Source organism: Belonocnema kinseyi, chromosome 8 (assembly GCF_010883055.1).
Source record: "Belonocnema kinseyi isolate 2016_QV_RU_SX_M_011 chromosome 8, B_treatae_v1, whole genome shotgun sequence".
NCBI lineage: Eukaryota > Metazoa > Arthropoda > Insecta > Hymenoptera > Cynipidae > Belonocnema > Belonocnema kinseyi.
This window is the reverse complement of record NC_046664.1, coordinates 81,425,467-81,448,635: the sequence shown is the minus strand read 5'-3', so window position 1 is coordinate 81,448,635 and position 23,169 is coordinate 81,425,467. Positions and strand designations below refer to the sequence as shown.

General features: G+C 37.8%; 1 protein-coding gene across 1 annotated transcript in view; it reads left to right on the top strand.

Annotated features, from left to right (window-relative positions):
* Positions 1-23,169, top strand: part of LOC117178780 — a 226,464-nt gene that overhangs the window by 112,881 nt on the left and 90,414 nt on the right. Inside the window, 29 exon segments of the mRNA XM_033370251.1 lie at positions 223-491; positions 583-1,360; positions 2,319-3,110; positions 5,884-6,027; positions 6,169-6,240; positions 6,800-6,982; positions 7,072-7,392; positions 7,476-7,856; positions 7,972-8,733; positions 8,814-9,152; positions 9,245-9,553; positions 9,638-9,949; positions 10,041-10,349; positions 10,429-11,361; positions 11,483-11,809; positions 11,885-12,193; positions 12,269-12,601; positions 12,700-13,674; positions 13,764-14,084; positions 14,178-14,807; positions 14,896-15,210; positions 15,291-15,599; positions 15,675-15,992; positions 16,078-16,386; positions 16,465-17,103; positions 17,191-17,499; positions 17,592-17,894; positions 18,012-18,329; positions 19,589-19,915. Of these exon segments, the coding sequence (XP_033226142.1) occupies positions 223-491; positions 583-1,360; positions 2,319-3,110; positions 5,884-6,027; positions 6,169-6,240; positions 6,800-6,982; positions 7,072-7,392; positions 7,476-7,856; positions 7,972-8,733; positions 8,814-9,152; positions 9,245-9,553; positions 9,638-9,949; positions 10,041-10,349; positions 10,429-11,361; positions 11,483-11,809; positions 11,885-12,193; positions 12,269-12,601; positions 12,700-13,674; positions 13,764-14,084; positions 14,178-14,807; positions 14,896-15,210; positions 15,291-15,599; positions 15,675-15,992; positions 16,078-16,386; positions 16,465-17,103; positions 17,191-17,499; positions 17,592-17,894; positions 18,012-18,329; positions 19,589-19,915 (11,946 nt within the window).

Sequence of the window (23,169 nt, the reverse complement as noted above, 5' to 3'; positions counted from 1 at the left end):
TTCTCTGATCTTCTTTGACCTAAAGAATTTTTAGTGTATACTCAAAGATTCTTTTCGGTAGGGTAGTTTCAAAACGTATTAAATGGTTAAAAGTTATTGATTGATATGGTCAAATCAGATTCGTCTACCTGTCTCAACTCTTTCTTGACAATGTCTAATTAAAAAGAATTTACAAATTTGTAATTTAGCTTATATCAAAACTCATAATTTATATTATAACAGATCCATGTGAGGGTGGTAAAGCTTGTGGAGAATGTGCTGGCTGCCGCGTGGTAAATCACGTGGCCCAATGTAGCTGCCCTCCAAATTATTATGGAAATGCACTAATCAGTTGTACCAAATCAATGATTCCTTGTGATGGTACCTGTGAATGCGATGAAACAGGATTTTGCGTCAAGAGCTGTCGATCTCAGGACCAATGCTCCTGTGGTGAAGTTTGCCATACCGGAAAGTGTAGAACAAAGTGTGACAATAACAACGAATGTTCAAAGGTACATAAATTCTTTAAAACTTTAAGACAATAATTAAATCCGTAAAAGTTAACTGAAAATGTATGTATAATCAAATATTTTTACACTTTAGGGCTACATGTGTGATCAAGGATTATGTCTCTTTGGATGTCGAACTCATTCTGACTGTCCAGATTTGTTGTCCTGTATCAACGGTCAGTGTGCAGATCCCTGCTTGTCAGGATCAAAACCATGTGGAATCAATGCACTGTGTAGAGTTTCCAATCATCGAGCAGTTTGTTTGTGTCCGGAAGGTTACCAAGGGGAACCAAGTCGAGAATGTTATCAGCTGGAATGCCATCGTCACGAAGATTGCGATCCGAACAAGCACTGCAGCGAGTATGGTGTTTGCACAAATCCATGTTTGGAGCATGGCATATGTGGTGTTAATGCTCAGTGTCGTGTGGCAAACAGACAACCACAGTGTTCTTGTCCACCAGGACACATCGGCAATCCTAAAGTATTATGTAAACAAGGCAATGAGGAATGTCTTCGTAATCCCTGTGGACCCAACGCAGAGTGCCGAGAATTATCTTCTGGTCACGAGTGTACATGCAAATCAGGCTGTTATGGAGATCCGTACCATGGTTGTCAATGTGACGGTAATTATATGATTATTATAAATAACACGTAAACTAAGAACGTTCAGTGAGCATTTACAAATTGTAATTCCAAACTGCAATCGTGGAACAAAATTTATACCATTTTTCATTAAAAATTTTCAGTTATACGTCCAGACTGTCGTACAGTGGGATGCGGCAAAAATGCAGAATGTATCCGAGATGGTTCGGAATTCGTTTGTCGATGTGCTCTAGGTACGACTGGTTTTCCGGATGTCGAATGTGCAACAGGTAAGTGCCGACTTACTAACTGTTCATGGTCAACTGAAAGTACTAGTTAACTTTATGTACATCATTTGTGACTAGCGAACAGTACTGACGATAAACATAAAGGAACATGGTCAGTAGAATAATCATGTGTTATTCGGTAGGAATCGAATAATAGTAATGATAACAATCAAGATAATCAAAATAATCATAATAATCATAATATATAGAGATATATTAATCTAGCGATCGTTAACACCGAGAGACAGATGTGATTGGAGCAGAGCTAGATGAAGATAGCGCATTGGTGATTTTCATTGTGATATAATTGAAAATTGAACTAGTCAGTATTAGAGAAATTAGAAATTTGAGATTATAAGAAATAATAGAGATTAGAAGCATCATTTTGTATATATTTGGGTTAGGCATACTGTACATAATCCGATCTGCGGATGACGCCGACACATGTCTTAGTCTCACACATAACTGCATATGAAGAATGTTTATTTCAGTATCCAATCTGTCTTTTGGAAATGTTTGTTCAACAAGTCAACATTCGATGTTATGGTGGTACGTAGAGTGCCACTTGGATAACAGGAGGTACACAATGCTACACTGTTTTTTTTAAGTTTAGGTTTAATACAGATTGGGAACTGCGAAAGGGACATTCTCATATACCCATGCTTGATATTTGCTGAGTTCGCAGGTCATTTTCCTCTTTCTAAAGTCTGTCGGGGGCTTACGTGTAAATATTGCTGCTTTTTATTGTTGTTGTGTTATATATCTGAAATGTCGAAAGTGTGGTCAAATCTATCCACTTCTTTGCAGAGCTACTCTTGTCACATAAATAAAAAGCATGTGGTTTATGTTATTTGTGAGAAAGTTTCTTTTCACAGTTCTTATAAATGCTTTTTTTCTTTGTTTTCCTGTCCCGTCACCAAACAACCCATGCCGATCCATGAAACCATAATCGTGATCTTAGAACAAGAATGCACCAGTGACCTAGAATGTCCTAACGACAAAGCCTGCATAAATCTACAATGTCTGGATCCGTGTACTCTTCGCGGTGCCTGTGGCATCGACGCACTATGCCGAGTGGTTGTGCACAAGCCACGCTGCTCCTGTCCTCAGTGTTATATCGGTATTCCCCGTGCTGTGTGCCGGCCAGATCCGAAATGTGACATTACGAGTCAACCTCGACCCCCGACTTCGAACAGCGATTGCTCCTCAGATAAAGAGTGTCCGGAAAGTCTTTCCTGTCATGCTCAAACGAGAGAGTGTCGTGATCCGTGCTCGAGTTCCCAGCCTAGATGCGAAGTTAACAAAAAATGTCAAGTGCGGAACCATAGGCCAGTCTGCGTCTGTAAACACGGATTCGTTGTTAACGAAATGGGAGAGCTGACATGTGCTCCGGACACCGTGGCTTGCTCGAGAGATTCCGACTGTCCTTCGAACGCTGCTTGTCTTAATGGAAAATGTCAAAATCCTTGTAACATGAGAAAGAAACCACCATGTCCAGCCGATAAAGCCTGCGAAGTTCTAGACCATCGTCCTATATGCATTTGCCTCAAAAACTGCAATCCTTCCCTTTCCATTTGCCTGCGAGACAATGGCTGCTCTTCAGACCTGGCGTGTCGCAACTATCGCTGCGTGGATCCGTGCAACAACTCCACATGTCCGGCTGATGTTCCCTGTTACGTCGAGGAACACAAACCTATCTGCAAGTTCTGTCCCCCCGGCTTTGTGCCAGATACTAAGTACGGATGCATGAAAGGTAAACACCATTTCTCTCCTGCCATCTCCAATCTTTTCAGTGCTTCCTTCGCCGCCGCCGCATAAACACGATACCTACATAAAATGCTATTTTCCAAACTTCAGATTAGCCATTCGACAACATCATTTTATAAAGTACATACCCATAATGCGCTTTTTTCTACTATTCGGCCCACAGTTATTTCTTTAAATGTAAGATACTAGTGAAACTTTAACATATTCAAGGTTAACTTATTTTACCGTTAAAATTCACTGGTGTCTTACTTTATAATCACGCAGTGGGCACCAAGATTCGAATACATCTTTAGGACATCTTTACGACGCACAGTCGGACAAAAAACCATATGTGTACTAATTGATTTTTCAAAGACAATTCTTCTGGGGTTTTAAGGTTTCTTTAGAGAATAATAGAAATAAAACTCCGCATCAATTAAAAAAATTTCGTGATTATCTGTTTATAAGTTGCATTACTTCTCTAGTGTACCCGCCTAAAAAAGCTATCATAAACATGCATTTTAAGTTTTTGTTACTCCACACCGAATCCATTTAATAGTCATAAACAAATTTATCTCGCTTCATGAAATTGTGAATAAATTCCTCAAGAACAGCAGAATTTTAGTTTCAATATGTATGCAACAAGAAAAATTACTTTATAACGTTGTTAGCAACAATAAAAATAGTAAATCGTTATTCAAGTGTATATAAAAGGTTGAAAATTAGTTTGTAACAGTTTATTAGGTTACAATATAATGTTAAAGTTTTGGAAAATAGCCAAATAATACATCGGTTCATTAAGTTTGTCTAAACAACCATAAATTATTATTGATAGATACCAAGAAATCATTGCTAAATAACTGGCTGTTAATTATAAACTGTAATCATAATAATTAAGTGTGAATCTACTGACGAATCTCAGCCAAACCCTACAAAACATTTTTCATGCACTTATTTGTTTATGATAAATCCAACGAATTTTTAATCATCTGCAAAGCTACTTTAAAATTTTCTCAGCTAGTTTCTTAACTCGTTCTGAATATCTTAAAATGAAGCCAAGTAGAAGCAGAATTTTCTTTTATTTAAAAAACGTTCAGATCCAAAAAGAATGGGTTTCTAAAAATCAATTTGTTCACAGACTTCATCCCCACTGCGTAACGATCCAAAGACGTAAAGATGCTGTAAAGATGTCTTGGAATTCTTATGCCCACTAGGCATCTTGCTCTGTTGGAAATTCACAGCAAGCGCATTATATGAGAACATAAAGAAAATCTAGGCGGAACAAAATTAAAATTTTATTCTTCCAATAGAAGTTGATATCGTTTTCAATCTTTAATCAGTCAGGCTTTAAAGTCGTAAAATAGCTAGGAATTTCCAACAGGATATTATTCTATTAAAATTTTTAATCTATTAAAAATTGTTTACCCGGGAAACTTTAAACATAGGATCTGTACATACGAGTACTTTATACCTAAATCGTATCTTGTTGACTGGGCTTTATCATGTATAAAACATGTCATAAATAAAATCTGAATCGTGCCATTTAACATATAGTGAAATGCGAAGAATCTAAAATTCTCCTTGAATCCTAAACTCCTACTATATTTTGCCAGAGTCCTCGACTATTAGAAAACTTTTTTCCGTTACATCTGTCTCTGTAAAGTTCTAATGATTATTCTTCTTAATTATTAGTCTCTCTACTGTGTGAGCATGCAACTTCTTCACTTGTAGTACATAGATTGATGCGTAACATTAATCCTTTAGAAAAATATAATATTTACGTAACAACCTTAACTTTTATAGAGTATAAAAAAATCTGAAGATGGTTTGTCATGCTTAAGTTTCTGGTTTCTTTTTGTTTCATTGAACAAAATGATCTTTCCTTCGAAGGCATTTTTACAAAGGAATATTTTTTATATATTTCTTGCTTTATTCAAAAACCTTTTGTGAATAGCATGGACAAATTAAAATCTAATTCATCAAGTTTTTCAATCATGATATGCGTATTGCTTCAGATGTACTAATGCTGCTTATATATGTGTCTGCACTATATGTATCTCAGTGTTTTTGTTAATTTTGATGTTTCTTTTTGGTGAAGGTTGTGAATACTTAATAAACTTACAATTTACTGAAAAATGTTAGCTTTTAGATAAGGATCATCTTATTTTTTAAGCTTACAGAACTTCGAGACGTACGATCTCTGCCAGCCGAGAGTATTTCTCGAAAAGGATTCTGAAATTTTAATTTGATAATAATTTATCTTATTTAAAAGTTAGCAGATTTTTGGTCCTTTATTTTATGCGACTGCATTCATGTCTCTGAGCTAAAGTATGCCTTTCAAATTTGGAAAATCTTTCCATTACCTTTTTTCTCAAATATGGATTTAAAAAGCTCCTTTCGTAAAGTACTTCATCTCAGTAAATAGAAGTTAAATTTGAATTATTAGACACCAATCACCATCGCTATCATAAACGTTCTTTTAAATTGTACATACATGAGCTTTCTGCTTCGCTTTTTCTTTCAGATGACTTTAAGAGCACATAAGATTTAGTTATAAAATAGTATTGATAGAACCGTTCGCTAGAAGTTTAGTTAATCGATACTTATTTTAAAAATATGTTTCGAAATTTGGCATTGGCTGCCTGAATACGAAATTTGAAGTGAATATTTTTTTGTGATTTATTAATCATAACATTACTATTGTGCTTAAATTAATATTATACTAGTAAATAAAGAAGATATTATAGGTATGAGATTGTAATTGAAACTGATTTTATTAGATGTGACATGTGCATCACATACCGACTGTCCATCACAGTTGGCTTGCATAAATCAGCAGTGTTTGAACCCGTGTAGTATTCAGAATCCTTGCCAAAATATCCAAGAGTGCAGCGTTGAAGACCATAGACCATTCTGTATTGCAGGTAAGAAAGGAAGAGGTTGAAAGTGATTAAAACTGAATAAGTAATTCATTATGAATAACTATTGCAAAACTTAAAATTAAATAAAAGTTTAACTAAAAATTTACATATTGCTATATACAAGCGTTATGAATAATGTTATAGGACCAAAGAACGTTTGTCCACTCTGTGAAGAAGGAGAGCAATGTGACCCAGTTACCAATCAATGTGTAAGAGGTGTGTATCGTGCATGGGAAAAGAAATCTTGGTCTCTTAAGATCGGTTTTTTAAAAGTTAATTGTATATATGTAAGTACTGTAGATAGGAAGACAGTCACATTGCAACGTATAAACATATACAGCACTGAGTCTGAAGTTCAAGCACAAAACTCTTCAAAGTTTCTTGCACAAGATGTGAAAATCTTCTTTTCTTAAATAAAAGAGACCCTTTTTAATTTTAATTCCTTAAATGCTTTCAATAGAATTGCTTCATAGTCCATCAGTATTTCATTGCTGACAATTGAATTTTGTTGATCGACTATGTTGCAGACCTCTAAAGCCTTCTAATTTTGTGATGATTTAGGTAACGAATCCCAGAGTTAGTTTATTTAAGGAATTTTTTTCTTCAGTTTGGTTTATTAAACATTCATGTTTCTATAAGATCTCAAAAAGAGTGCTAAACGCAGTTTTTTTCTAAAAAGTACATATACAGCGAAAAAATGAGTTCTTACTGTTATACTTCTATTATTTATGCACAAAGTCTTGGGGCTATATGGGCTTTCTCACTCTTTCTTTAGTGGGTTGCACTAGCAACAGGGATTGTCCTCTGACAGAAACCTGCGTTGGGCAAGTTTGCCAGGAACCATGTCGTATTCGAAATCCGTGTGTTCAACATGCTGTTTGCATCAACACAAATCATGGAACTGACTGCAGTTGTGAAGAAGGTTACCACGGAAATGGATTTTCAGCTTGCGCTTTAGGTAAGTTCTGATTTTTAAGTTCATCATGAAAAATTCATGGAATAATATTCTCCGCAGGATTAGTACGATTTTTTTATTCTTGTTTGCAGTCGACGATGATAGGAATGTTTGTCAGTACAACGAAGACTGTCCTCCATACAAGTACTGTGACCGACTCAACAGACGCTGTATCAATCCCTGTTCGGAGGATATGTGCGGAGATAATGCCGAATGTTACCCAGAGAATCACAATGCTAAATGCAGATGTCCAGCTGGATTCGATGGAAATCCTCAAATTGGTTGCCATCGCGGATCTCAAGATCCTTGTTTGCCTAACCCATGTGGTGTTAATGCGGCTTGTGAAAATGATAATGGCAATCCTATTTGCTTCTGTCCGAAAGGACTTACCGGAAATCCGTTTGAACAATGCAGTATGTATTAATTTTCCATTAGTTAAAAAACGATCCTTCACGCACTTTGCATTTGAGAGTGTTATCACAGAAGTATATTTCAGTTCCAGAAGGTGATCAGTGCCAAGACAATCCCTGTGGTTCCAGCTCTGGCTGTCGAGTAATAAATGGTCAAGTGAAATGTTTCTGTTTGCCAGGCTTCGAAGGAGAACCACCAGCTACTCCTTGTGTGCCTTACAGTAATCCTTGCGACTCATCTCCTTGCGGCCAGAATACCCAATGTTCAGTCCTGCCTAACGGAATTTATAAATGCACTTGTTTGCCAGGTTTTATTGAAAGTCCCAACACAATCAGAGGATGTATACAGCAAGTTAATCCTTGCGAGCCTAACACTTGCGGGCATAATGCTCAATGTGATCCTAGGCGTGTTCCTCCTTGCTACTGTCCGGAATACACGTCTGGAAACCCTTATAAGAGCTGCACAGGTATATTTCGAAAAATTGTGTTTGTTTCTATTTTAATACAAATTGACTTCTATGACTAAATTTGAATTAAAACCTAGAGCTGAATCACAGAATCTAAAAGCAAATTCTATTTCAGAAACAGTTGTTAGACCTTTATGCCAACCGGGTCCATGTGGCGCCAACGCAGATTGCTACATCGCTGACAACCAAGAGCAATGCTATTGTCAGTACGGATTTTACGGAGACCCATATCAAGGTTGCCACCCACCACCTTCTAGTGCCTGTCAACCAAGTCCCTGTGGACCAAATACTGCATGCAAAGTAACAATAGAAAACCGAGCACTCTGCGAATGTTTACCAGGAACAACTGGAGATCCAACAAGTTCTTCAGGATGTGACAGACATGAATGTAATCAAGACACTGATTGTGATGTTAAACAGGCTTGTATTGGTTATCGATGTCAAAACCCATGCATGGGAGGTTGTGGTATCAACGCAGAGTGTCAAGTAGAAGTGCATCATCCGGTGTGCCGCTGTAAAGAAGAATTTATTGGAAATCCATTAATCAGGTGTTCTCCTCGTATGGATATCCCATCAAATCCTTGTGAACCCAATCCATGCGGTCTAAACACACTTTGCCAAGTTTTAAACAGCCGTGCAGTTTGTTCTTGCCTGCCTGATTTCTTAGGAGATCCTCAGTCTGGATGTCAACCAGAATGTACTATCAATTCTGACTGTTCCAATGACATGGCCTGCATTAATATGAAGTGTGTAAACCCTTGTACACTTGGAAACTTATGTGGTGCCAATGCAGAATGCATATGCTCTTACCATACACCTACTTGTACTTGCAAACAGCACTACTTCGGTAATGCTTTCATTCGATGCTACCCAGAGCGTAAGTGTACAGAATAATTAGAACTTATTCTTAAAATAAGCTTTAAAGAAACCTTTATTATATTTGTTTTATTTTTTCAGCTACAATCACAGTCGAAAATCAGCGTAATTTCACGTTGCCTTGTTCACCATCTCCATGCGGACAACATAATGTATGTGATCCCTACACAAATCAAGTGGCAATGTGCGGAGGTTGTGCTGCCCCAGAAAATCAAGACAGTATTTTTTGCAAACCAGAATGTTTAAGCGACAGCGATTGTTCTTTAGATAGAGCTTGCGTAGGGTGGAGGTGTTCGGATCCATGCTTGGGATCCTGCGGTGTTAATGCAGACTGTGAGGTTATCTATCACTCACCTGTGTGCAGTTGCCCCACGGGCTTATTTGGAAATCCATATCAAAGTTGCTCACCCACGCCAATAGGTACATACTTTAAAGTTTTTTTTAATATATGGAAAATACATGTTCTTCACACAGACATTCTAATTGTAATTTCCCTGTTACCGAATTTACAGTAGCCCCAGATTCCTGCAGTTTAACACAATGTGGAGCAAATGCATATTGTGAAGAAAGGCAGGGCGTAACTTTGTGCAAATGTTTGCCCAACTTCGATGGGAATCCACTGATAGCTTGTCACTTGGAATGTGTTCAAAATTCTGATTGCGAATTGACCCGTGCTTGTTCCAACCATAAATGTGTTGATCCTTGCAGAGGAGCCTGCGGAAATGGAGCAACTTGCGACGTCATCAATCATGCCCCTGTTTGTTATTGTGAGAACGGATTAACAGGAGATCCGTTCGTCTATTGCTCCGAACCTAGAGAAAGTAATGGTTTAATTAAATTCTTTATATCTAATTAAATCGGTGGTCTTGAATGTACATTTACTTATTGCTTTTACCATTTTTTAGACCCAGTCACTGTATTACCTTGCAATCCATCGCCTTGTGGACCCAATAGTAGATGCATAGTTTCCCCGCAAGGATATTCCACCTGCTCATGTATACCAGGGTTTAGAGGAACTCCGCCTCTCTGCTCGCCGGAGTGCATTGTGTCTTCGGACTGTTTACAAATACAAGCTTGTATAAATAACAAGTGCGTCAATCCCTGCAAAGGAAGGTGTGGACATGGTGCACTTTGTTCTGTGATTAATCACAATCCAGTATGCAGTTGCCCCGGAGGTCAGGATGGTGATCCTTTTGTTTCGTGCTTCAAACCTCCTGGTATGATTCACATTTATTCAGTTAATGCTATTTCAAAACTTTTAGATTTTTACCTAGTTTCACACTAACTTTTTATTTGATAAACTTTCAGAATACTTACCACCATCCCCATGCAACCCAACTCCATGTGGACCTAATTCGGTGTGTCAACTAAAAATGAGCAGACCTGTTTGCTCTTGTGAAAGCAATTTCATAGGAAGCCCACCAAACTGCAGACCTGAATGTCTCATCAACCAGGAATGTCCCATTGACCAAGTTTGCGATTCGAATAAGTGTGTGAATCCTTGCCCCAGCAGTTGTGGTCCAAATTCGGAATGCACAGTTATTAATCACACTCCGCAATGTTATTGCAAGTACGGCTACGAAGGAGATGCTTTTATAGGGTGTACTGCAATATCAGGTTTTTAAACTTCTTGTACTTTTGTGGTAGTAAATATATCAGAATCTTTATTCTTCTAATTTCGCTTTTTCATTTTCAGTGAGACCTGTAACACTAGATCTTTGTGATCCATCACCTTGCGGAAACAATGCCCTCTGTACAGTTCACGATGGTGCAGCCAGATGTACTTGTATACCACCCTACATTGGAAATGCGTACATCGGATGCAAACCAGAGTGTCTAGTTAATTCTGACTGTTCCAGCGACTTATCGTGCTTGAATCAACATTGCCGAAATCCTTGTCTTGGCGTTTGCGGAAACAACGCGCAGTGTGAAGTCATAAATCACATTCCAATTTGTTCCTGCTTACAAGGCTATATTGGAGATCCATTCCAAGCCTGCAAAATAGATATAGTTGGACCAAAGGAAAATCCATGCTCGCCATCTCTTTGTGGACCATACAGTGTTTGTCGGGTAGTGAATGATAGAGCAGTGTGTTCTTGCAGTCCTGGTTTCTATGGTGTACCTCCGATGTGTCGGCCAGAATGTGTCGTTAACTCGGAGTGTCCTCAGCATTTGGCTTGTATTGACCAAAAGTGCAGCGATCCTTGCCCAGGTTCCTGTGGGTTGAATGCCTACTGTCATGTTAGCAACCACAATCCACTCTGCAGCTGTCCTCCGGGATACACCGGATATCCACTTGTGGAATGTACCGAAGATGTTGCAAAGGGTGTAAGTTCCACACCATGCTTGCCTTCACCCTGTGGACCCAATGCTGAATGTCGTGTTAATGAAAATCGAGCAGTATGTTCATGTATGGTGGGAATGTTTGGCGCGCCACCAAATTGCAGACCAGAGTGCATCATTAATCAAGATTGCCCAAATCATCTTGCTTGTCTTCAATCCAAGTGCTCGGATCCATGCATAGGCTCATGTGGTTACAACGCTAAGTGCAGCGCTCAGAATCATCGTCCAGTCTGTGAATGCTATGAAGGATACGAAGGAGACGCTCTCTTCGGATGCAATCTCAAAGGTACAAAGTTGCTCTAATTTTAAGTGACGCATTATTCATTAGAATTTTGAATATAATTGAACCTAATTATACAAAATAGAGGTTGATGTATTATTTTGTGACGAAATACTTTTAATTTTAGTAACACCTGTATTTGAACCTCCAAGCACCCCCTGTAGTCCTTCACCCTGCGGTTCAAACGCCAATTGTAATGAACGCAATGGTGCTGCTTCTTGCACTTGTCTATCCGATTACATAGGAGATCCTTACAAAGGTTGTAAACCAGAATGCGTACAGAACACCGACTGTCCTCACAATCTAGCTTGCATTGTAAACAAATGTAAGGATCCCTGCACAGGAGTATGCGGATTAAATGCGCAATGTCAAGTTTTCAATCATCAACCAACTTGTACATGTTTGTCTGGATATACGGGAAATCCTCAAATTTCTTGTTACCTGCCACCTCCTGGTATGTTAACTTTTTTTATTGCACTCACATTAAATTTTTTATATTATACGTACTAACTTGACTTGGATTTTACAGGTCCTCCGCCACAAACAAATCCATGCCAACCTTCACCTTGCGGTGACTACAGTAAATGCCAAGTAATTGATGGTCATCCAGTTTGTTCTTGCCAACAAAATTACATTGGTACACCACCAAACTGTAGACCGGAATGTTTAGTCAGCACAGACTGTGGAAACAACAAAGCTTGTATTAACCAACGTTGTCAAGATCCCTGCGTTGGCACATGTGGTCTGAATACAGACTGCCAGGTTATTAATCACAGCCCTGTATGTTCATGTATAAATGGATATTCCGGAGATCCATTTTATGGATGCGCAAGAGAAGGTAAGGCATACAAATTTGTTTCAATATGATAAGTAGAAAATTTTCCAAAACTAACTCAAAACTTTGGATGAATAGAACCAAAAACTACACCACCGATTGAACCGATTAGTAATCCTTGCGTCCCTTCGCCATGTGGGCAATACTCGCAATGTCGGGATATCAATGGATTTCCGGCTTGTTCCTGCTTGCCAAATTATATTGGAAAAGCTCCAAACTGCCGACCTGAATGTCTGATCAACGAGGAATGTCCTGGAAATTTAGCTTGTCAGAACGAGCAATGCACAAATCCTTGTCCAGGATCTTGCGGTGTAAACACCTTCTGCAATGTCATAAAGCATAATCCTATCTGTTCTTGCAATCCAGGATATACCGGAAATCCATTTGCTGAATGTACACCTATCATAGAAGGTAGGTTATACTAATATATTTCCAATCCAACGCATTTCTAAATATCATTGCATTTGCCACTTCTTTGAGAATAAATTAATATGACTGTTCTATTTCAGCACCCAGTACAACTCAACAACCTCAAACACCTTGCATCCCATCTCCTTGTGGTGCCAATGCAATTTGTAATGAACGTAACGGTGCCGGATCTTGTACCTGCATGCCTGAATATTTCGGAGATCCTTACATAGGCTGTAGGCCAGAGTGTGTCACCAATTCTGAATGTGATCGCAGCAAAGCGTGTGTGAATAATAAGTGCATAAACCCATGCATTGGAGCATGTGGAGAAAATGCTTTTTGCCGCGTTACCAACCATGCACCCACCTGCACATGTCTTCCAGGTTACACTGGCAATGCATTGAACGCGTGTATATTGAAGGAAATAGTTACTCCAGGACCACCAACAGATCCATGTGAAGCTTTACCTTGTGGACCGTACAGCAATTGCAGAACACTCAACGGTCATGCAGTGTGCTCATGTCAACCTGGGTACATCGGAGCACCACCTGCTTGTCGTCCTGAATGCACTGGTAGTTCAGAATGTTCACAAAACAAAGCATGTATCAATTACAAGTGTGGTGATCCATGCCCGGGATCTTGCGGAGAGAATACCAAGTGTCAAGTCATTAACCATAATCCAACATGTAGTTGTGCCAACGGATATACAGGGGATCCTCTCGTTACTTGTACAAAAGAGGAAGTAGTTGGACCAAATGGTCCAATTAGTCGGGAAAATCCATGTACACCTGACATCTGCGGTCCAAACTCTCAGTGCCGAGAAATAAATGGACAACCTGCATGTTCCTGCCTAGCTAATTTTGTTGGCAGGCCTCCGAATTGCAGACCAGAATGCACTGATAACTCTGAATGTCCCACAACATATGCATGTATTAATCAGAAGTGTAAGAATCCTTGTCCTGGTGCTTGCGGAGAGATGGCTAGGTGCTCAGTTCAAAATCATTTACCTCTCTGTACTTGTCCTGAGGGTTATGAAGGTGATGCATCGATCCGCTGCGAAATTGGATTGCCCCCATGTAAGTTTGCTGAATTTTGAGTTATAATCATTAGTACACTTTTTATTTCTTCTGAAGGCACCTTCAAATATGGTTTTCTTAATTTTTAGCTACTGAACGTCCAAATCCTTGTTTGCCTAATCCCTGCGGACCAAATGCGCTTTGTCGCGAAAAAAGCAGAGCTGGTGCTTGTGTCTGCCCACCAGAATTTATTGGTGATGCTTATGATCTTCAGAGAGGCTGTCATAGAGAATGTGAAGTGAATAACGATTGTTCGAGCAACTTGGCTTGCGTTGGATTTAAATGTATCGATCCCTGTCCTGGTACATGTGGTACTTTGTCATTCTGCAACGTTCAGGATCATATTCCTAAGTGCTCATGCCCACCTGGTTACACTGGAGATCCAAACTTTGCTTGCGAACAGGAAAGAAGTATGTTTTCAATATGATACTGTTTAAAAATTGGGATTTAATTTTAGCATTGAAATAATAATGTTAATAAATGTTATTAAATTTTGATTACAGTATTAATTCCAAGGAATCCTTGCTCACCGTCACCGTGTGGACCGAACAGTAAATGCAGAGAAGTTAATGAACAGCCAGTTTGCACCTGCTTACCGGATCACATTGGATCACCGCCATCGTGCAGACCTGAGTGTCTGGTTAATGCCGAGTGCCCAGTTAACTTTGCTTGCATTAATAGAAAATGCGCTGATCCTTGCCCCAACACTTGTGGTTTAAGAGCAATATGTGCTACCAAAAATCACATTCCAATTTGTACATGTCCTTCCGGATTCACAGGAGATCCTTTCAAAATATGCTTCCCTCAAGAAGAGATTGCAATCACAGAAAGACCTCCATCTTGTACTCCATCTCCCTGTGGTCCCAACTCGCAGTGTCAAGTCATTTCTGGAAGTCCTGCTTGCTCCTGTCTTCCGAACTACATTGGTGTTCCTCCAAACTGCCGCCCTGAGTGTGTCTTAAGCTCGGAATGCCCGAGTCAATTAGCTTGCATCAATGAAAGGTGTCAAGATCCATGCTCCGGATCTTGCGGTGTCAATGCGCAATGTCATGTATTAAATCACATTCCTGTTTGCACATGTATGGAGAGCTACATAGGAGATCCATTCAAGTTCTGCTCACCTATTCCACCTAGTAAATACTACTGGATGACAGTTCTCAATATAAGTGTTTGGTTATCCAAATAAGAATATCGTTTAATTTTAATTATTTTTCCTCTCAGGTACACCAAGGACCATAATGGAGATCGACCCTTGCAATCCATCACCGTGTGGACCTAATGCTATTTGCCGTAACGGTGAATGCACATGCGAGCCCGAGTATTCCGGAAATCCATACGAGGCTTGTCGTCCAGAATGCATTCTTAATTCAGAGTGTCCTCGCGATAAAGCATGCATGAGGTTCAAGTGCAAGGATCCTTGCCCTGGTATTTGTGGGCAGCTTGCTCGATGTGATATAGTCAATCATATTCCGGTATGTTCGTGTACTGATGGATATACTGGGGACCCATTTGTGAGCTGCCGTTTGAAACCAAAAGGTACTTTCAGTCACGTTTTATACTTAGATAGCGTTTTATTGAAGAGAAGAAATATAATGTATTGTTGTTAAAAATTTCAGATGCATTGGTAACTAACCCATGCACACCTTCGCCTTGTGGACCTAACAGTGAGTGTCGGAATATTGCTAATAATCCGGTATGCTCTTGCCTCCAAGGTTATCTAGGAACACCACCATCCTGCAGACCTGAGTGTGTAGTCAGTCCAGAATGTCCACCAACGAGAGCTTGCATAAATAAAAAATGCACGGATCCATGCTTAGGTGCTTGCGGTTTAAATGCTCGTTGTGAAGTCATTAATCATTCCCCAATATGTAGCTGCCTCCCTGGTCAATCAGGTGATCCTTTTAGAAGCTGTTACGAAATTGAAAGTAAGTTTCTTTCTACATGTCATTCTACTTAATCCAAACAGAACACAAATAGTAAAAACAAATAAATTTTTTCAGTGCAACTGGAACCTAAGACAGATCCCTGTAATCCATCGCCTTGTGGTCCAAACGCTAACTGTCGAAATATAAACAATAATTATGAATGTTCTTGCTTACCACCGTACATCGGATCACCACCGTCATGTAGACCTGAATGTGTGATAAACCCAGATTGTCAATCGGACAAGTCTTGCATTAATTCTAAATGTCGAGACCCATGTCCTGGATCCTGCGGAGAAAATGCAGAGTGCAGAGTTATAAATCATGCAGTTAGTTGCTCATGTTCACCCGGATACACGGGAAATCCGTTTGTCCAATGCATTCGTCAAATCATAGGTAATGTATTGCATTGATAATTCTTCATTTCATTCTGCAAAGTTAATGTATTTTATTATTTTAATCATATATTTAAATCCAACAGAGTATATCAATCCCTGTGAGCCCTCGCCGTGTGGAGCTAACGCTATTTGTCAACGGCGAGATAATGTAGGCGCATGTATCTGCATTCAGGATTACCATGGTAATCCGTACGAAGGTTGTCAACCAGAGTGTATTCTCAGTTCCGATTGTCCAACAAACAAAGCTTGTATTCGGAATAAATGTGAAGATCCCTGCTTAGGAATTTGTGGAACAGATGCTTTGTGTTCAGTTGTAAATCACATTCCCACCTGCACTTGTTTCCCTGGTTTCGTCGGCGATCCATTCAACACCTGCACTCGCCAAAGAGAAAGTATGAAATATACTAATTCTCAAATTTCCATCGTCTCTAATAACACAATCCTTATACAATATCTTGGAATTTTTTTAGTTCCTCCTGAAGTAACGCCATGTGCTCCATCACCATGTGGACCCAACAGTATCTGTCGCGCAATTAATGGTCAAGCTGTATGCTCATGCGAAGATTCCTACATAGGCTTACCTCCAAATTGTAGACCAGAATGTGTTGTAAACTCAGAGTGTCCTCAGAATCGAGCATGCTACAAATATAAATGCACAGATCCTTGTCCAGGAACTTGTGGTATGGGAGCACAATGCAGAGTTACCAGTCACAGTCCATTTTGTAGTTGTCCTGCGGATATGACAGGAGATCCATTCATAAGATGTTATCCCGATATTCGTGAAAAACAGCCTCCACTGAATATTGCGAAAAATCCTTGTGTGCCCAACCCTTGTGGCCTGTACGGAGAATGTAGAGAAATCGGAGAACAGCCAGTATGCTCCTGCTCGCGAGATTACATTGGATCGCCTCCCAATTGTCGCCCTGAGTGTTCAGTCAACACAGATTGTCCATCGATCCAAGCGTGCATTTCTGAAAAATGCAGGGATCCCTGCATTGGATCTTGTGGTCAGAATGCTGACTGTCGTGTGCAGAACCACATTCCAACGTGTCTTTGCCAACCAGATTACACGGGAGATCCTTTCAGTCTCTGCTCGCCACTTATAAAAGGTAAATTATCATTTGAATATGTTGACTTTTTACAGCTCTTCCAATTGAATCACGCTTTTCTAAATAGTACGATTCTTCTATTCACAGAAATTCCTCCAAGTCATGATCCATGCAATCCATCTCCGTGTGGTGCTAATGCTCTCTGTGATAATGGAGCCTGCACTTGTTTCCCTAACTACTTTGGTGATCCATACTCCAACTGCAGACCAGAATGTACGTTAAATACAGACTGTCCTCGAACAAAATCGTGTATCAATCAACGGTGCATAGATCCGTGCCCGGGTACTTGCGGAACTGGTGCCCAATGCGACGTTATCAATCACATTCCTACCTGTAGCTGCTCATCAGGCACGACTGGAAATCCGTTCACTGGTTGCCGTAAAGTTATTCAACCTGGTAAATACTTTTGTTCATATAATATTGAAAGGTCTGAAGGCCCTTGTGGGAGACTCATTCTTTAATGACTACATCTCAATATTTATTTCCAGTTTTCACGAATCCGTGTATGCCATCGCCATGTGGACCTAACAGCAACTGTATAGTTGTCAGCGACCATCCAGTCTGTTCGTGTCAAACGAACTTTGTCGGCAGTCCGCCAAGTTGTAAGCCGGAATGTGTCGTCAGCGCTGAATGTCCACTAACTCAAGCATGTTTAGGAAACAAATGTCAGAATCCATGCCCGGGTACCTGCGGTCAAAATGCTAAGTGTATGACGGTCAATCACAATCCTATATGTACATGTGCTGATGGTTATACTGGCGATCCCTTCATTAGATGCTATCCAAATGAAGGTAAGTGATTTTTCGAAATTTGCAAAGCCACACAATTGGTTTTATAAAATTGATTAAAAGTGGAAGAGCCTTTTTTTATTCATACTGTATAACTTACTAATCAACTTAAATGGTTAGATGTTCGTGGACCTGCAGACGAACCATGCAAACCATCACCTTGTGGACCCAACGCAGAATGTCATGTCCGTGGAGAGACATCTGCATGCTCCTGTTTGCCAAATTACATTGGACTTCCACCAAACTGCAGACCCGAGTGCACTATCAATCCTGAGTGTCCGGCACATCTTGCCTGCATCCAGCAAAAGTGTAGTGATCCTTGTACCGGTCGTTGCGGAATCAACGCTCAGTGCTTTGTCATCAATCACAACGCGGCATGTACGTGTCTAGAAGGCTTCAACGGTGATCCCTACAGCAGTTGCCAACCTTCCAGAAAGGGTGAGTCCTGTTATTATACTTACTTTTTGCATGAATTTTAACCTTTCTTGCATGCACAGCAGGTAAGTTCTGTCCTGTCTCAAGAACTTAGGAAAAATATGCACAATAAAAGAGTAGAAAATCTTTCAGTCTACGTTTAGTTGCTGCTACTTCAAGTATAATAATGGCTTCTTTTTTCATATTGAAAGGACAAAGAACAGTAGGGTAAAACAATGGTACTCTTAAACGTATTGTGTCAAAAGGACTATTGTTCCCTTTGAAAATAGCTAGCCGTTGAAATCAATTGATGTTGATTTCAACGTTGTTTCTTTGAGTGTCTAATTTTAGTAGATAATGACATAGACATCTTCAATTGATATTCTTGCATAAAGTTAGTTAAATAGTGATTCTTTGAAACATACAAAATCAACGATTTTTCATATTTTCTCTAAAGTCGATCATATTCTTCGCAAAAGTCGGCCAATTTTCGTTTTATGTGCGTCTACGGATTTTAATTATCCTGGTGGAAAATCGAAGGTTTTACTAAAACTAAATCTGTTATGGAGGTGCACATCTATAACAATTCGAGTTTCAGTTAAAAGTAAAGGATTTTCATCAAGGTTCAGAAAAATCCGCAGCTGGACCCAGAATCAAAACAAATTTTTGGACTTTCGTCAAGAATGAGAAATTTTAGAGAAAATATGAAAAATCGTTGATTTTGAACGTTTTAAAGAAAGTTTGGATCATCACTCCCGTTAAGGTTTTCATAAACCTAAGAGTTTTGCAACAAAATTCATCAAAATCAGTAGGCGGGTCCAGAAATATAATGGTTAAATTACTTAAGCCAAGCATATGACTTTGAAATAATATATGTTGGGCATTACCATCGTTTCTTGCTCTTTACATTCTTAAAAGACAAGAAAATCTGTGTGAAGCCGGTTTATGTATTAAAAATTTTATAACATCTAAACTGCTTTCAAAACAAGTGATAATATTTTTCAATATTTTCAAGATCTAGCGGTCGTGTTGATTCAATTTGAAAAAAGAAGTACATTACATAGTCAGTTAAACTGACAATACAACATTGACATCTAGTGTCAGTAAAAGGAAACACTTATCGATCCCTGAAAACTCAGGGAATCTATGGTGTTAAAAATCATGCGATTAGGCGTACGCTTCTGCGATTTATTATTTCTGCTTAGCCATGACCTTATAAGGAAATTAAGGTCTGCTTAAAGGGGTAAATTACATTTATTGAACTACTGTACCCTTTCTAGCAGAAACCTACCCCGTTGAGATGTTGACCCCTTGTACGCCGTCCCCCTGCGGTCCCAATGCCATTTGCAAAGAGCAAAATGGCGTGGGCTCCTGCTCATGTGTACCTGAATATATTGGAGACCCATACGAAGGATGTCGTCCCGAATGCACAGTCAATTCTGACTGCATGTCTAACATGGCCTGTATCCGATCGAAATGCCAAAATCCCTGTCCCGGAACATGTGGTCAGGATGCCCAATGTCAAGTTGTAAACCACTTGCCCAGTTGCTCATGCATTCCTGGATTTACAGGAGACCCATATCGTTTATGCATTCCCCCGCAACGGACTCGTAAGTCATTCATAAGTTATTGGAGTTCGCACAAAATTAATCCTGGTCGCAGATCACGCATAACCAGATGCCACGGGCTTAAGTAGAATTTACGCAATTTAACGATTTACCAAAACCCAGTAGATGAGTGAGGGGATTTATAAGCCTAGATTTCTACCTTACGGACATCGAGACCGTTTGACAACCCAAGTAGTTTATGACCGTGCTAAGTTTCTAGAATGTTCTCCATGAAGATATAAAATTATATTTCGCAATTGTGAGAAACGAATTTTGCGTAAACAACTTCAAGGTTATTTGTCATTTCATCACAAAAAACCTTGAAGTTGTTTACGCGACACTTGTTTCACACAATTGCGCAATATAATTTTATAACTTAAGGAGAACATTCTAGAAAATTAGCACGGACATGAACCACTTTACCTGCGAAAAAATCTCGGTGTCGATAAGATAGAAATCTTGGATTCAAGACTCATCTACTAACACCTGCTTACGTTTCCCGCAAAGCACAGTACAAAACGTTGTGCAATAACACTTAGCAAGTTTACCACATTTGCATACAGCCTCGATTACTCACGATAAAAAAATATTAATAAATTAACCGATTAATTTTGCACATGTATTAATTATTTACATGTGTGCACTTACCATTGAATTATTCCATTTTACCATTTTAATTTTAAGTTCACTTAACTCAAAGGTCAACCCTTTATTTGGCAATATAATTTTAGCGATTTTGTTACCTTATGTTACAAAATTTAATCATCACTTGCAATTCGTTATTCTATTAACTTAGTTACATATAATTTTATTTGAAAGATAAGGGTCAAATTAGAGTTTTAATTTTTTACGATAATAAATAAACATATCAGAGGTATTACCCACAAGGAAGAGTAAAAAAACAATTTTAAAAATCAAAAACTGCTTATCTCTAAAAAGTTTTATTCTGAATCCTTTTTAATATAGGTATAATTCCAAATGGATCGATAAATCCTAAGGTTTTGTTGAACAAAAAAAATTGTCAAAAATTGGTCATTCTTAGAATTTTGGAAAAATCGCTACTTATTTAATGTTTTTCTTAATCTGAGGAGTATGCCTATTTTTCAACAATTTAATTAACTTTACTATAATGAGTTTCAACTAGTAGGAAAAAATCTTATTTTTAGAGTAAATGTAAATTAAATATTAATCCTAGAAGCTTGACAGATTTCATTTAAAACTTTGTTTGCCTTTGGACACTTTCCGTTATTTAAACAACATTTTCCAACAAATTCACAAGATTTTGGCAACTGAAATACTCAAATCATTATTTAATTTAATGTTTCGCAATTTTAATTGCTAATGTCTTCTGCATTTTTGGCAGATGCTTTTTTAATATCAGCAAGTTTTAAGAGCTTTAGCAAAATTTTTTTGATAATTTGCAGTTTTTTCAGAATTAACTTTTATTTATAGGGGGACTAAAAATAAATTTTTTTCTACATGGATTTATTATTAAAAAAAATACTAAATTTTTTTCAAACTTGTGAGGATAACTAATTTTTGTTATATTCTTTTGACTACGCAAAATGTCAGAATCCATTCCGAATTTTACGTAAATTATAAGGGATTCAAAATTAAAGCTTTTGGTACAAAGCTGTTTTTTATTTCGAATTCGCTTGTATTCAAGTTTGTATTTTGTGCCCAGAATTAAAAGATTCAGGGGATTTTCTCATTTGACCTCTCAGTCACCTATTTTGAATGATAATTCGGAGTTCAAATTCTGAAGGTTAAAATCTGTGATAGGAAACCAAAATTGGAAACCTTGGCTCTGCCTTTTTTCAAATTCAACAAGACTGATAATATGCCAAATGGAGTGTAGATTAAATATTAACGAATATTAAAATTACGCAAAGATTACATTTCGGCTTTGAGTAACACGATTCAAAATAACTTAATTTGACAAAACAATTTATTTATTGTTCTGGTATAGAAACTTTCAACGATTATTTTTTATTTTTATCGAATAGAGCGCGTAAAAATGTTGAAATTACTCAAATTATTTTGGTCCAATATAATGAAAATTATTTGTTGGCATCTGAAAGAAGTGGAAAAAACATTTTAAAATCGGTTAATACCTTCTGTTCGATTTTTGGATTGGAAAGTTCAACTTTTTTCAAATTCTAGAATAATTTCTTACCGGTTGAAAATTATAGCGAAATTTTTATATTGTGCAATTGTGAGAAACGAATTTTTCGTAAACAACTTCAAGGTTATTTTCTATTTTATCACAAATAACCTTGAAGTTGTTTACACAAAACTTGTTTCTCGCAAATGCGCAATATAATTGTATAACGTCATGAAGAATACTCTAGAAACTTATCACGGACATGAACCACTTTAGCTACCAAAGATCATAATCTTTTTTCTCATTTTAAAATTTGTTTAAAAGTTAAAAAAAAAACATGTTTTGGGATTAAGTTACATTCACATATTACGGAAAAAGATTAATATATTGAGTATAAATATTCCTCTACTACCAAAGAAACACGTTATCATTTTTCTTCTTTGAAAAAATTGTATTCCATGGAACAAAAATAATAGCATCTTTCTTTTCTTCTAGTTAAAGAAATTTTAGGTTTGATACATTTAAGTTTTTTACAAAAATTGTGCATTTAACTATAAAAGAAATATGTTTTGTGCGAATTTACAAAAATGTTCAAATTAAACAGAAATTGTTTTATTCATATTTTTTGTCACTGTTCTACAGCAAAAATACTACGTACAACAAAAGTCGCCAGAATTTTATAAACAATAGGTACCTTTTAAAATTTTTAATCCAAAAACTGAAAATAAGATATTATCTGATTAGAAAATAGTATTGTTTTCTGATGCCAACCCACAATTTTTTTCACTAGGATATAACGATTCGATTAATTTGAATATTTTGACGCGGCCCATTATTACAGAATAAACTTTTTTTGTTTGCAGCAATTTTTCAACAAAATAATAGTCAATGAGATCAATGTCAAATTAAGTTAGACAATCAGAATGGAAGATATAATAAAACGGTAAAAAGAGCTACTGAAATACATAAATTAAAAATAATTATTAATATTTTAATAATGATAACATTGCTTTTAACAATTAAAGTGATGGTATTAATTTGGATTAATTCATAGTTGGAATTTTCTTAAACTTAAGTCATGATTGTCGCTTAAAGTTCTAATGCAAGTAAGATTTATGGAATGAAAGTTTAACCAACATTAGAAATATTTTCA